This window comes from Oncorhynchus nerka, linkage group LG20, assembly GCF_034236695.1.
Source record: "Oncorhynchus nerka isolate Pitt River linkage group LG20, Oner_Uvic_2.0, whole genome shotgun sequence".
Taxonomy (NCBI): domain Eukaryota; kingdom Metazoa; phylum Chordata; class Actinopteri; order Salmoniformes; family Salmonidae; genus Oncorhynchus; species Oncorhynchus nerka.
Window position 1 is genome coordinate 32,801,281 of NC_088415.1, and position 16,697 is coordinate 32,817,977.

Here is a 16,697-nt window from a genome sequence, read left to right on the forward strand (position 1 = left end):
AACGTTAGCTACCAAAGCTGACAACCACTGGTTGAATTATCAAATTAGCAAACCAGTTAACTAGATTCCTATTTTGGTGAGTTTGAAGTGAGACTGGTAAAATTCAATGACTAGTTCCATGTCATACATTTTCCCACCATGACATTGACCATATGATCCAGCTAACGTTAGATCCCGTTGCTAGATCAGCCAAGTTAGCTAAAAAGCTTGTTTGACATTCTTGTGTTAGTGTATTCTGCTTAGTCTTAGTTGCACATTAAAAGGTGTGAGTGTGGTAAGTAGTAAGGCTACTTCCTTGCCAAATGCTTTAATAATGCATTCATTTGTTGGGTTTTACTGCTATGATTGCTGACTATACTTTACTATTTCAAAACATACTGCTATGAATGTATCACTCCGGTCAACTGATGTTCGTAGGAGTTTATCTTGCTTAGAAGTCAGTTGAAGGCCAATAACTATTTCAGTAGCAATCCCCTGTCGCTTGCCTTTTTATTGCCTTATAGCCAAAGGCCTTTAATAGTCTGATTCGAGAGTACTGCATATACAATCAATAATTGAGCAGCTTCTGGCACCGTGCTCACTGAAGTGCTTTGCAGTTAGACAGCTGGGCCTTTTCAGAGGGGATTTGATCAGTGCTCTGTGTACCGGGGACCAGCGTAGAATCCTTGACTCAAAGTTTTAGCCTGAAAGTTGTTGTAGGGCTGGGATCAGATGGCCATTCATTCATAGGCTTCGGATAACACGAATACACAGACATTGAGTTGCATGCTCTTGGCTATACACCCACACGGACTACAGACATACTCATTGGTGAGTCAGTGGGTGGTGTGAGGAGTCACTTTTGTTGCCTGAAATATGGTACATTTCAGATCAACCCAATGGGTAGAGTAGTAAAATTACTCATTGGTGGGTTGTGCTAGAGAAATGACTCAAAGTAGCACAATGATGCAATCCCGGCCAGGGAGTCTGCAAGCCTCTCCTATTAGGTTTGTCTGAATCCCTGTCCAATTGAAGTGACCAATCTGTCAGAATTGGGTCACAAGGAGGATTTCCTGCATCCATGGTGTCATTCAATCTCAAAGGCTCAGTCTGAGGAAGTGGGACGGTGTACTGCTTGTGTAGCTGGTCACTACACACACTGCTCTAAAAAGAGGGTCGCCCAATCCTACGTCCCTGTCCAACTTGTCTGCCGTTTTCTCTCATCAGCCCTTTCTGTCCCCTCTGGGTTTGGGCAACCAGCCTAGTTCTCCAGCAGACAGCCAGTCTGCATGTCCCCCTGCCACTATAATGCCGTTAATCTGGGGCTAATCCAACCTCCGGCCGTGTCTTGTGCAGATAGGGAACACTCACAGGAGCACCAATTAAAGGTTTCCCAGGCAGCACTAGTCCAGCACACAGTGGGGGGCATGGATGTTTAGTGTTGCAGACAGGAAGGAATGCAGGGATCCGCTCTGGAGTCACCAGACCACCAAGGTCCCATTCAATGAGTTGCAATGGCAGACATGTTGTAGAATGTTCAGAGAGAACATAAATGCTGCTTTTTCTATCTGCAGCGTTTAGAACCGTGTTCCCTCAAGGTTGGGAAAACAACTAAATCAGCACTGTCTCATCTCTCCCAGCTGAGGCTAGTTTGAGTAATTAACACACATCTCAATTGGCAGGATGAGGAGTGCACAAAAATAAGCCCAACAGTAATTAAACCGTCAAAATCCCACAGCAATCTCCAGACACTTGACACCCTAAGAGAGCAGAGAACTAGGGCTGTCCCCGACAATAATTATTGGTTGACTAGGAGTCAGTCGTCCTTAGTTCTTTCGACTAATCTATTGGTATAAATGTTCAATGTGTATTTTTCCATATAGACATGCTATGCGTCCCACCTCGCCAACAGCCAGTGAAAGTGCAGGGCGCCAAATTTATAACAGAAATCTCATAATTCAAATTCCTCAACCATAGAAGTATTTTACACCATTTTAAAGATGCACTTCTAGTTAATCCAACCACAGTGTCCGATTTCAAAAAGGCTTTTCGGCGAAAGCAGAACATATTATGTTAGGTCAGCAACTAGTCACACAAAGCATTCAGCCATTTTCCAACCAAAGAGAGGTGTCACAAAAAGCAGAAATATAGATCAATTAATCACTAACCTTTGACTATCTTCATCAGATGACACTCCCAGGACTCAATGTTACACAATACATGTAGGTTTTGTTCGATCAAGTTCATATTTATATCCAAAAACCTCAGTTTACATTGGCGCCATGTTCAGAAATGCCTCCAAAACATCCAGAGAAATTGCAGAGAGCCACATCAAATAACAGAAATAACTCATAAACTTTGATGTAAGATACATGTTTTACATAGAATTAAAGATAAACTTGTTCTTAATGCAACCACTGTGTCAGATAGCGTATTCATTACAGAGGAAAAAGAAGGCAAGGCGTGACCACGCAGTAAACAACTGATTGGCCACAGCCAAGTCCACTTGTTGAAACAGCTCTTATTCGATCCCCTTCCACAATAGAGCCTCAAACAACTTTCTAAAGACTGTTGACATCTGCTGGAAGCCTTGGGAAGTGCAATCTGGCCCCATAGACACAGCATATTGGATAGGCAATCACTTAAATGAAATACACACAGACATCATTCAAACTGTTTTAGAAACTTCAGAGTGTTTTCTATCCAATACTACTAATAATATGCAAATATTAGCATCTGGGACATAGTAGTAGGCAATTTACTCTGGTGACATGAATAAATGATTGACTGACACAGTAGCCTTTATAAGTATTGAAATATAGTTATGGTATTAAGAGTAAACAGCATGCGCTCTTAGGCCTACACGGCTGCTATACGAAGCCTACTACTGATAAAGACATTACTTATTAATGAGATCAAGAAAAAAGAGGGGTTATGATTTTTTGGACAATTTGGAACAGTGTAAACAACAGTAAATTAATAATATATAATACGAGAGACCTAATTAAGTTGGTTTCCTCTCACTTTTCTTAGACAAGGCAAGGGCTGTTTTTTCATCTCATTCTGCTGCTGCCTCCGCCGCATTGTTCTCAACACCATTATGCTGATTAACTTTGCTATTATGCACATAGCAACATGGTCTAGGGAAAGGCGCCAATTCAACACCGCACTGATGTGTTTCAGAACTGCGGATAGCGACCACTATCCAATGAGGAAGAAAGTACATTTTTATTAATGTTGCATCATTGTTCTTACATTATAGAATTTCAGTAGCACGTCTCAGAGTGATGGACTGTGCCATTCCCACGGCTTCCACAATGGATTAGTCCACTCAGACAGGCGTGAATCAGACAGTTGTCTTATGGTGTCTTGCTACTGCTCGACTAAAGAAATCTTGGTCGACCAAAAGCCTATCGACCAACAATCGATCGGTCGACTAAATGGGGTCAGCCCTACAGAGAACAGAACGGATTTTAAATCTACGATGAGTACAGAGGGCGAAATGACTGGGTCATGTCAGTGTCATTTATCTGGTCTTATTTGAACTGTCTGCCGGTCCGTTACTGGATATCAGATACGTCTCTCACACGTGCTGGTAGAGAGAGTATTTCCTGGAGCCTTAACTGCAGTGCTTTTAACAAGCAATCCAATTTCGGTTAACTAAAATCACCAACTTGTGATGATCACCAACATGTTGACAGTGCTGTTATGGATGTTAAGTGCTTTCCGAGCAGGAGAAACCCCATGAGCCCCACAGAGAAACAGCCTTTTGCCTACTCTCCTAACACCTTTCCTTTTGATCAGTGCATGATAGACCGCTCCCCATCAGATCAAATTCCAGTTCTGTAATCAACTCATGCCTTGTGTATGAACATACAGTAGCTTGGGCAAGACAGGTTTAGCCTTGAATGCAAAGTAAAGGTGTGATTCGCCGACACATTCGCTACTCATGTTATCAGATATCTAAGTGCTCCGTGTTTTTGGAGGTGAACAGGGTACATGTTTTTCCCTACTAGTATCAGATACTTAGGGCTGGCATTATCTGTGGAACCAGTGGTTGAGTAGTAGCTTAGCTGGTTGGCACTGCCCCCACAGGAGCAGAGGTTCAAGGCAGCTTAGTTTATCTACCCCATAATCACCTCTGGGCGGACAGCCCATGATCATGGAGTAGAAGAGGGCAGGGCAAGTGTTGTACAAATCACAGCAGGACTGGACAGAGAGCATTTCTGTCATCAGTAATATGTTGTACTACAGCTTTAGTGAGTGCTTATTTCTGTCATTAGTGTTACTGATGTCATAGGAAAAAAGTAATATTCCTTTTGTTTGAGGGTGTAGGTTCTCTGTCAGTCTGGACATTGTACTGTGTATGGTCCACACTAGCCTCATAGACATGGGTATCAAGAGGCTTGTGGTACTTAGAATGTGACAACACGGAACACGTTACATTAATTCACCCGTTTAGTCTTGTGGGTCTATGCTGGGCATTTGAGGAATGTGTCTCGTTCTCAGGGAGTAAATGTCCCTTTGTCCTCGGCTGGCGCTGGGCCCAGAGCCGAGGCTGTTGCTGCTATTACAGCAATGTGTGAGACAGCGTTTCTCTCTGTGGCCACTGGATTCCACAGCCCTGTTTGTGTGCATTGGTGACATTTTAATGAGGGATTAAATGGAGCAGGCTGGCGTTTGTTGATGACAGATCTCATGTCTACAGGATATTGAAGGAAGTTTGGTCACACCAACATTAGCCTATATAGGACAGGCGTTTCCCTTTGTAACAGTGAATCGACTGTGAAACAGGCCTAGGCAAACCCATGTAATTACCCTGCCCTTGTTTAATTATTTTTTTAACCTTTATTTAACTAGGCAAGTCAGTTCAGTACCCCGGCCAACCCCTAATCCGGACAACACTGGGCGCCTCCCTATGGCACTCCCAATCACGACTGGTTGTGATACAGCCTGGAATCGAACCTGGGTCTGTAGTGATGCCTCTAGCACTGAGATGCAGTGCCTTAGACCGCTGTACCACTCGGGAGCCCTTGTAGTAGTCAAGTATGTATGTTATTCCCTACAGTTACCGGTAATAGTGCTACCAACTTTGTTTTCATTCAGCCTGCGACTGTGTATGTGTAGTCATGTGTGGGAGTATGACTTGGTGAATGTGGTAATTGGACTAGAGGTCAACCGATTACGATTTTTCAACACCGATAGCGATTTATTGCAGGACCAATTTGACTCAATTGGAGGTGTACCTGTGGATGTATTTCAAGGCCTACCTTCAAACTCAGTGCCTCTTTGCTTAACATCAAAGGAAATCTGACAAGACCTCTGAAAATAAATTGTAGGCTTCCACAAGTCTGGTTCATCCAATTTCCAAACGCCTGAAGGTTCCACGTTCATCTGTACAAACAATAGTACGCAAGTATAACACCATGGGACCATGCATCTGTCATACCGCTCAGGAAGGAGACGTGTTCTGTCTCATAGAGATGAACGTACTTTGGTGCAAAAGTGCAAATCAATCCCAGAACAACAGCAAAGGACCTTGTGAAGATGTTGCACGAAACAGGTACAAAAGTATCTATATCCACAGTAAAACGAGTCCTATATCGACATAACCTGAAAGGCCGCTCAGCAAGGAAGAAGTCACTGCTCCAAAACCGCCATAATAAGCCAGACTACTGTTTGCAACTGCACATGGGGACAAAGATCGTACTTTTTGGAGAAATGTCCTCTGGTCTCATGAAACAAATATATAACTGTTTGGCCATAATGACCATCGTTATGTTTGGAGGAAAAAGGGGGATGTTTGCAAGCCGAAGAACACCATCCCAACCGTGAAGCACGGGGGTGACAGCATCATGTTGTGGAGGTGCTTTGCTGCAGGAGGGACTGGTGCATTTCACAAAATAGATTGCATCATGAAGGAGGAAAATGATGTGGATATATTGAAGCAACATCTCAAGACATCAGTCATGAATTTAAAGCTTGGTTGCAAATGGGTCTTCCAAATGGACAATGACCCCAAGCATACTTCCAAAGTTGTGGCAAAGTGGCTTAAGGACAACAAAGTCAAGGTATTGAAGTGGCCATCACAAAGTCCTGACATCAAGCCTATAGAACATTTGTGGGCAGAACTGAAAAGGCGTGTGTGAGCAAGGAGGCCTACAAACCTGACTCGGGAACACCAACTCTGTCAGGATGAATGGGCCAAAATTCACCCAACTTATCGCGGGAAGCTTGTGGAAGGCTACCCGACGCGTTTGACCCAAGTTAAACAATTTTAAGACAATGCTACCAAATACTAATTGAGTGTATGTGAACTTCTGACCCACTAGGAATGAATGAAATAATTCTCTCTACTATTATTCTGACATTTCACATTCTTAAAATAAAGTGGTGATCCTAACTGACCTAAAACAGGGAGTTTTTACTCGGATTAAATGTCAGGAATTGTGAAACTAAGTTTAAATGTCTTTTGCCAAGGTGTATGTAAACTTCTGACTTCAAATGTATATTTATTTGTAATAATGACAATTAACACAATACTGAATGAACACTTATTTTAACTTAATATAATATCTATTTAGTCTCAAATAAATAATGAAATGTGCTCAATTTGGTTTAAATAATGCGAAACACAGTGTTGGAGAAAAAAGTTCAAGTGCAATATGTGCCATGTTAAAAAGCTAACGTTTAATTTCCTTGCTCAGAACATATGAAAGCTGGTGGTTCAATATTCCCAGTTAAGATGTTCTTGTTTGTAGTTATTTTAGGAATTATGACATGTCTCTATACCATTTGTATTTCATATACCTTTGACGATTGGCTGTTCTAATAGGCACTTTAGTATTGCCAGCTTAATCTCAGGAGTTGATAGGCTTGAAGTCAAAAACAGCGTTGTGATCAAGCATTGCTAAGAGCTGCTGGCAAACGCAGGAAAGTACTGTTTGAATGAATGCTTATGAGCCTGCTGCTGCCTACCACCGCTCAGTCTGCTTTATCAAATATCAAATCATAGACTTAATTATAATATAATAAACACAGAAATACGAGCCTTTGGTCGTTAATATGGTCAAATCCGGAAACTAATTTAGAAAATAAAATGTTTAGTCTTTCAGTGAAATACGGAAACGTTCCGTATTTTATCGAATGGGTGGCATCCCTAAGTCTAAATATTGCTGTTACATTGCACATCCTGTTATGTCATAAATATGTAAAAATTTGGCAAATTATTTCGCAACGAGCCAGGCAGCCCAAACTGTTGCATATACCCTGACTCTGCTTGCACTGAACGCAAGAGAAGTGACACAATTTTCCTAGTTAAGGAGAAGTGTATCTAAAGTTCCATGTATAACACTTGTATCTTCATCGACATTTATGATGAGTATTTCTGTAAATTGACGTGGCTCTCTGCAAAATCACCGGATGTTTTTGGAACTAGTGAACGTAACGCGCCAATGTATACTGAGATTATTTTATATAAATATGAACTTTATCGAACAAAACACATGTATTGTGTAACATGAAGTCCTATGAGTGTCATCTGATGAAGATCAAAGGTTAGTGATAAATTCTCTCTCTTTCTGATTTTTGTGACTCCACTCTTTGGCTGGAAACATGGCTGTGTTTTTCTGTGACTTGGCTCAGACCTAACATAATCGTTTGTGGTGCTTTCGCCGTAAAGCCTATTTGAAATCTAACACTGTGGTGGGATTAACAAGAAGTGTATCTTTAAAATGGTGTGAAATACTTGTATGTTTGAGGAATTTTAATTATGGGATTTCCTGTTGTTTTGAATTTGGCGCACTGCACTTTCACTGGTTGTTGTCATATCGATCCCGTTAGCGGGATCTCAGCCCTAAGAATTTAATGCAACCGCTGTGTCAGATTTCAAAAAAGCTTTATGGAAAAAGCATACCATGCAATAATCTGAGTATGGCGCTCAGAGCCCAAACAAGCCAAAAAGATATCCTCCATATTGTGCAGTCAACAGAAGTCAGAAATGACATTAAATATTCACTTATCTTTGATGATATTCATCAGAATGGAGAATCCCAGTTCCACAATCAATGTTTGTTTAGTTAGCGCATTTGGTAAACAAATCCAAACTCAAGAAGCGCGTTCACTAGGAGCAGATGAAATGTCAAAAAGTTCCGCTACAGTCCGTAGAAACATGTCAAACGAAGTATACAATCAATCTTTAGGATGTTTTTAACATAAATCAAACATAAATCTTCAATAATGTTCCAACCGGAGAATTCCTTTGTCTGTAGAAAAGCAATGGAACAGAGCTCGCTCTCACGTGAACGAGCGTCACGAGCTCAAGGCATTCTGCCAGACCTCTTGACTCATTCCCCTCTCATTCACCCCCACTTCACAGTAGAAGCATCAAACAAGGATCTAAAGACTGTTGACATCTAGTGGAAGTCGTAGGAAGTGCAACATGACCGATTTCCCACTTCCTGGTTGGATTTTTTTCTCAGGTTTTTGCCTGCCATATGAGTTCTGTTATACACAGACATCATTCAAACAGTTTTAGAAACGTCAGTGTTTTCTATCCGAATATACTAATCATGTGCATATATTAGCAACTGGGACTAAGTAGCAGGCAGTTTACTCTGGGCACCTTATTCATCCAACTACTCAATACTGCCCCCAGCCATAAGAAGTTAATATTGCCTGCTAACATGAATTTCTTAACTAAATATGCAGGTTTAAAAAATATATACTTCTGTGTATGGATTTTAAGAAAGGCATTGATGTTTATGGTTAGGTACATTTGTGCAAAGATTGTGCTTTTTTTCAGCAATGTGCTTTTGTTAAATCATCACCCATCTGGCGAAGTTGACGTAGGCTGTGATTCGATGATAAATTAACAGCCACCGCATTGATTATATGTAATGCAGGACAAGCTAGTTAAATTAACCTAGTAATATCATAAACCATGTGTAGTTAACTAGTGATTATGTGAAGATTGCTTTTTTATAAGATACGTTTAATGCTAGCTAGCAACTTACCTTGGCTCCTTGCTGCACTCGCGTAACAGGTGGTCAGCCTGCCACGCAGTTTCCTCGTGGATTGCAATGTACTCGGCCATAATCGGTGTCCAAAAATACTGATTATGAAAACTTGAAATCGGCCCTATTTAATCAGATCCCACTCAAACAGCTGTTTAAATAGCTGTTGGTGAACATTTTATTATGATTTTTTTAACAGCATGATCATTACACAGGTGCACCTTTTGCTGGGGACAACAAAAGGCCACTCTAAAATGTGCAGGTTTGTCACGCAACACGATGCCATAGATGTCTCAGTTTTTTGAGGGAGTGTGCAATTGGCATGCTGACTGTAGGAATACCAACCAGCACTGTTTCCAGATAATCAAATGTTCAATTCAGTACCAAAAGCCACCTCCAATGTCATTTTAGAGAATTTGGCTTTTTGTCCAACTGGCTTCACAACAGCAGACCACGTGTAACCATGTCATCCCAGGACCTCCACATCCAGCTTCTTCACCTGTGGGATCATCAGAAGGGGGAGGGTGGGGTGGGGTGCTAAGAAGTATGTCTGTAATAAAGGCCTTTTGTGGGGAAAAACTCATTCTGATTGGCTGGGCCTGGCTCCCCAGTGGGTGGGCTTTGCTCCCAAGTGAATGGGCCTATGCCCTCAAAGACCCATCTATGGCTGCGCTCCTGCACAGTAATGTGAAATCCATATATTTAGGGCCAACTGAATTTATTTCGATTGACTGATTTTTCAGTAAAATCTTAGAAATTGTTACATGTTGCGTTCTACTTTTTGTTCAGTGTAGTAAAATACAGTTTTACCGCCTAGCCCTAAATGCTCATTGTTCATATGTATTTATTTTCAAAAAACATTTTGATAAAAAAAATATGGTTTACATGTAAGCCAACCCCGTCTGTTTTTTCCTATAGTTGCGCACGTGTCGGTTTTGTTGCTAAACAACCACCCCGTCTATAGTCCCATGAGAATTAACATTATTTGGTAACTAGGCAGGTAAGGGACTCCCATAGGTATAGACTGACGTCAATGGAACTGAACCCGCAGGATGACCGGAAACATGGGTGTGTGTTAGGCATAGGAAAATATGTTTAGGAAAATTGGGAATGTTTTGTTTTTTAAAAACTTTTGAGCGTGCTGCTCTTTTTGCAGTGGTTTGATTTCAGTGATAATCCTCTACTCAGGATGTCTTTTCTTTTTCAGCTCCATTTAGCTGGTGTGGTGGCTCAGTTGGCGCTACTGGAATTTCCTGCTTTGTCCTGGTTCAGGTTTCACAGAATGGTCCTTCTGTCCCTTCTCTTCCCAGCACTGCCGACGTGTGTAAACAGCTCCTGTAAGAAGGCTCCCCCGCCGGTCCCTCCGCGCACTACCTCCACGCCCTACATCTCTGTGACGGTGCAGAGCAGCACTGAGTCGGCCCAGGACACATACCTGGACCAACAGGACCACCGTGGCGAGGCCAACAGCCAATCAGGACACAGCAGCAACTCTTCCGACAGCCTCTGCAACCTGCGTACAGGCAGCCTGGCCAAGGGCTCAAAGCCCCCAGTCCCCGTCGCTGCCCCTGTCCCTGCCCCGAGGGACTCCCACCCACCACCCTCCTCCACCACCACCCAGTCTTCGCCCCAGATCCAGCCCCAGAATGATACCCTAAACCCAGGCCCCAGCCTCACCCCAGACCAGGCCCTGACCCTACCAGAGCCTGTTCCCACCAAAAGGAAGCTCTCGTCTATCGGCATCCAGGTGAGCCCAGGAATCAATTTTCTAAATTGGCAAGACCGGGGTGTTCGAGTTGAATGTCTGACTTACTGTAATGTGCTGCTACACAGAGGGTGTGTAGAATGACTCATTCATTGTAGTGGTTGACCTGTAGGTGGATTGCGTTCAGCCAATCCAGAGAGAGGATCAACCGCCTCCCTCGACCAAGTTCCAGTCTATTGGAGTGCAGGTGGAGAACGGCAGGCCGTAAGTCAAATCCTTTTATCAACACAAGATTGTTGCTGTTTAGCTATTATCTCAATCTGCTGTTCAGAGCCACTTGTGTAATAGTCATCTTAATCTTCTCACATGCTCTGCGTTTACTGGAAAGGCAAAGAGACTGGCAATGTGCTTTCAGCTCCTCTCATTTTTATTTAGTTTATTTAACTAGGCAAGTCAGTTAAGAACAAATTCATATTTACAATGACAACCCACTGTTCCCCGGTAGGCCAACTGCCTTGTTCAGGGGCAGAACAACAGATTTTGACCTTGTCAGCTCGGGGATTCGATCCAGCAACCTTTCGGCCCAACTGGCCAAACGCTCTAACCACTAGACTACCTGCTGCCCCTCATGTCCTATACCTGTCAGTCAAACTCCCCTTCATAATGATGGCTTACTGTGTATGCCTGTCATTGGGAGAGGAAGTCTGACCTAGGTATTGGCTTCATAACTGCCCTTGGTCTATTTATTTGGGATACAGAGTAGAGGTCGACCGAATATGATTTTTCAACGCCGATACCGATTATTGGAGGACCATAAAAGCCAATGTCGATTAATCGGCCGATTTTTATTTATTTATTTATTTGTATTAATGACAATTACAACAATACTGAATGAACACTTATTTTAACTTAATATAATACATCAATAAAATCAATTTAGCCTCAAGTAAATAATGAAACATGTTTAATTTGGTTTAAATCATGCAAAAACAAAGTGTTGGAGAAGAAAGTAAGTGCAATATGTTCCATGTAAAATATGTGCCATGTAAGAAAGCTAACGTTTCAGTTCCTTGCTCAGAACATGAGAACATATGAAAGCTGGTGGTTCCTTTTAACATTTAACATCTTCAATATTCCCAGGTAAGAAGTTTTAGGTTGTGGTTATTATAGGAATTATAGGACTATTTCCCTCTATACCATTTGTATTTCATTAACCTTTGACTATTGGATGTTCTTATAGGCACTTTAGTATTGCCAGTGTAACAGTATAGCTTCCATCCCTCTCCTCGCTCCTCCCTGGGCTCGAACCAGGAACACATCGACAATTAGCGCGCACTAACTAGCTAGCCATTTCACTTCGGTTACACGAGCCTCATCTCGGGAGTTGATAGGCTTGAAGTCCTAAACAGCGCAATGCTTGACGCACAACGAAGAGCTGCTGGCAAAACGCACAAAAGTGCTGTTTGAATGAATGTTTACGCGCCTGCTTCTGCCTACCACCGTTCAGTCAGATACTTGTATGTTCAGTCAGATTATATGCAACGCAGAACACGCTAGATAATATCTAGTAATATCATCAACCATGTGATTATGATTGTTTTTTATAAGATAAGTTTAATGCTAGCTAGCAACTTACCTTGGCTTACTGTATTCGCGTAACTCCTTGTGGAGTGCAACGAGAGAGAGGCAGGTCGTTATTGCGTTGGACTAGTTAAGGTTGCAAGATTGGATCCCCCGAGCTGACAAGGTGAAAATATGTTGTTCTGCCCCTGAACAAGGCAGTTAACCCACTGTTCCTAAGCCGTCATTGAAAATAAGAATGTGTTAACTGACTTGCCTAGTTAAATAAAGGTGTAAAAATAAAACGGCAAATCGGCGCCCAAAAATACCGATTTCCGATTGTTATGAAAACTTGAAATCGGCCCTAATTAATCGGCCATTCCGATTAATCGGTCGACCTCTAATACAGAGGAACAGCCTGTTAAATTGTGTGCGTGTGTGACTGAGACCTAGATTCAATGACATCAAGCATTAACAGGCGATAGCCGGCAACCGCATGGCTGATGTTTTGGTGTTGTCGGAGGTGTAACTGCATTGGAGCTGTCAAATTGACGAGCAAGCTGCTCTTGTGATCATTGTCACGACGCCACGCCCAGTAAGAAGTTCAGAAGCAGAAAGTGTAGGCTACATAGAAATATAGTTCCACCTCAGACACCGGCAAAACAACCACTATGCCAATGTCTGCTAGTGCGGATCTAGTAGAATCAAGCCCTCCGTGCTCCTGTATTCTCTGGAACACCGTGTGGTCAGAGGTGCCGCAGTGATGTGTTGGTCGTCAGTCCCCAAGGTGGACCTTTTCTACATCCACAGTAAATGATCTCCGACCTGCACCAATACTAATCCGTGTGTGTCCGTCCAGACTCAGCCGGGCCAGCAGCATGGCCTCCAGACAGGAGACAGAGACAGAGCCTCAAGACTCTAAAGATGTCCCTACCTCAGAAAACAACAGTACAGTCCACTGCAACAGCCAGCCACTAGACTCCGACCCCACTGCTTCCAACGGTAAGGAGTGCGCGGTGGTGCGGCAGCCCCCTAAACATCCCTCTTTCCCGGCTAGAGCATCCGCCTCCCTCCCAGAGAGCCTGGACCCGACCTTGGATCCCTCCTTCCTGCCTCCTCCGGACCCCAGCTTGGTGGGTGGAAACGGCAGTGCCCAGGGAGATGCAGCTGCACCCAGCACCTGCCTCCGGGACGGCAACTGGTTTCTCAAACTTCTACAGGCTGAGACGGCACGCATGGAAGGCTGGTGTCAACAGATGGAGCAGGAGACCAAAGACAAGGACATCTCAGAGGAGGGTACGAGACACACAGTACACCATACTCTTAACTAGCTAAATGTATAAGACACATACGATACTCACTCTGATAGGAATACAGGGGCTTTCAGAGAGTAAGAGACAGTCAATCATACACACTGTATACAGTAGACCAAATCAGTTCAATAGTAGTATTTGACTAAACAAAATTAGAGAATCTATCAGTTCTCTAACATGGATTTGGCATTGAAAATATGTCCTCCTCGTCTCTGAAACCCTAAGACAACAGACTGTCCTTATCAGCTCCTGTCTGCTGTTAGCGATTGGAGATGGCAGGGCATGCTAATGGTTAGCAGCTAACGCTGCTCATTATCTAGTGGATCGGAGCTTCCCTTCAGTCTTCTAGAGCTACTGTAGACATTAATTGAATCTGTTTGATCTTCCTATGATCTGTCTCAGGCAGGCAGATAATATTCCTCCACCTGTATTGCGGGTATTTAATGATTGTGTAATGAACACGATTGACTCCCACATCAGATTGTTCATCAGCTATTTTCTCACTGGACCTGTACTGTATAGTCGTGGCCAAAAGTTTTGAGAATGACGCATATTAATTTTCACAAAGTCTGCTGCCTCAGTGTCTTTAGATATTTTTGTCAGATGTTACAATGGAATACTGAAGTATAATTACAAGCATTTCATAAGTGTCAAAGGCTTTTATTGACAATTATGTGAAGTTGATGCAGAGTCAATATTTGCAGTGTTGACCCTTCTTTTTCAAGATCTCTGCAATCCGCCCTGGCATGCTGTCAATTAACTTCTGGGCCACATCCTGACTTATGGCAGCCCATTCTTGCATAATCAATGCTTGGAGTTTGTCAGAATTTGTGGGTTTTTGTTTGTCCACACGCCTCTTGAGGATTGACCACGAGTTCTCAATGGGATTAAGGTCTGGGGAGTTTCCTGACCATGTACCAAAAATATTTATGTTTTGTTTCCCGAGCCACTTAGTTATCACTTTTGCCTCATGGCAAGGTGCTCCATCATGCTGGAAAAGGCATTGTTCGTCACCAAACTGTTCCTGGATGGTTGGGAGAAGTTGCTCTCAGAGGATGTGTTGGTACCATTCTTTATTCATGGCTGTGTTCTTAGGCAACATTGTGAGTGAGCCCACTCCCTTGGCTGAGAAGCAACCCCACACATGAATGGTCTCAGGACGCTTTACTGTTGGCATGACACAGGACTGATGGTAGCGCTCACCTTGTCTTCTCCGGACAAGCTTTTTTCCGGATGCCCCAAACAATCGGAAAGGGGATTCATCAGAGAAAATTACTTTACCCCAGTCCTCAGCAGTCCAATCCCTGTACCTTTTGCAGAATATCATTCTGTCCCTGATGTTTTTCCTGGAGAGAAGTGGCTTCTTTGCTGCCCTTCTTGACACCAGGCTATCCTCCAAAAGTCTTCTCACTGTGCGTGCAGCTGCACTCACACCTGCCTGCTGCCGTTCCTGAGCAAGCTCTGTACTGGTGGTGCCCCGACCCCGCAGCTGAATCAATTTTAGGAGACGGTCCTGGCGCTTGCTGGACTTTATTGGGCGTCCTAAAGCATTTTCCACAACAATTGAACCGCTCTCCTTGAAGTTCTTGATGATCCGATAAATGGTTGATTTCGGTGCTATCCTACTGGCAGCAATATCTGTGCCTTTTTGTGCAAAGCAATGATGACGGCACGTGTTTCCTTGCAGGTAACCATGATTGACAGAGGAAGAACAATGATTCCAAGCACCACCCTCCTCTTCAAGCTTCCAGTTTGTTATTTGAACTCAATCAGCTTAACAGAGTGATCTCCAGCCTTGTCCTCGTCAACACTCACACCTGTGTTAACGAGAGAATCACTGACATGATGTCAGCTGGTCCTTTTGTGGCAGGGCTGAAATGCAGTGGAAATGTTTTTGGGGGATTCAGTTCATTTGCATGGCAAACAGGGACTTTGCAATTTAATTGCAATTCATCTAATCACTCTTCATAACATTCTGGAGTATATGCAAATTGCCATCATACAAACTGAGGCAGCAGACTTTGTGAAAATTAATATTTGTGTCATTCTCAAAACTTTTGGCCACGACTGTATAGACTTACTTTATTATGCAAATGTTAAGACTGAAGTTTAACAGTGTATAAGGTCCTTTAAAAAAGGATAATGTCCCCAGCAATGTAAATTCCACACTGAATTGAAAACGGTAGCTGAGGACCAGTATTCATGTTAAATGAAGGTCACATAACCATACCATTTTCCTTATCCTCATAAACTAGATGAATTCACTAAATATTGGTGTCTGTGCCCATTTGAATAATGTTTAACTACCTGCATGTTGTTGAGGTTGTGATTGCTGACTGGCTGTTATCTGTGTAGTGATGGGCACGGTCCGCAGTGCAGTGGGCAGTGCCCAACTCCTCATAGCCCAGAAGTTCCAGCAGTTCAGAGGACTCTGTGACGAGAACCTTGTGAGTGGCACTAACCCTTTCAAAATCCCTGTTAATCTGGTATATTTCAATATGCTGTTTTGAGTCTCGGCATGCAGAGGTTGAGTTTAATAGCTCCCCCTGGCAATGAGGCAACACACCCATCTCTGTAACAAATTACTCATTGGTGCTAAATCTTCCAGAAAGTGAATAATGTTATAATTCATTTTATATGATTTATTTAAGTGTCATACACCTACTGGTGCCGAGCCCACATGTGCTTGCAAGACACTACTAAACACCATACCATTTTCCTTGTACTCAAAATATATATTTTTGCAAATGATAAGCACATACAATAATTATGGAAAGTACAGGTACCATCTAGCCACACTACACCAGCTGTACATTTCTCCTGTTATGTAATGTTATGTAATGTCACTGTGTCTAGACAAGCCAATCAGCCCCACATTTTAAACCTGTGCTGTTCTTCTTCCTGTCGGTTAGAATGTGAATGCCAACCCTCAGCCCACAGCTCAGGACCTGGCAGGGTTCTGGGACCTCCTGCAGCTCTCTGTAGAGGACATTAGTGTCAAGTTTGATGAGCTCTGGCAACTCAAGGCCAACAACTGGCAGCTGCCGGAGAAGGTATTGGAATCACACAACATATCACCTCAATAGATACTGTTTACATCCTAACAGATATTCTTAATGGGTTTGC

General features: G+C 42.9%; 1 protein-coding gene across 1 annotated transcript in view; it reads left to right on the top strand.

Annotated features, from left to right (window-relative positions):
- The window catches only part of LOC115101892 (disks large-associated protein 4-like), a 28,002-nt gene that overhangs the window by 8,332 nt on the left and 2,973 nt on the right, over positions 1 to 16,697 (top strand). The window contains exons 6-10 of the mRNA XM_065005417.1: positions 10,304 to 10,740; positions 10,871 to 10,962; positions 13,118 to 13,554; positions 15,927 to 16,018; positions 16,484 to 16,624. Coding sequence (XP_064861489.1) covers positions 10,304 to 10,740; positions 10,871 to 10,962; positions 13,118 to 13,554; positions 15,927 to 16,018; positions 16,484 to 16,624 — 1,199 coding nt within the window. The remainder of the gene's footprint in view (positions 1 to 10,303; positions 10,741 to 10,870; positions 10,963 to 13,117; positions 13,555 to 15,926; positions 16,019 to 16,483; positions 16,625 to 16,697) is intronic.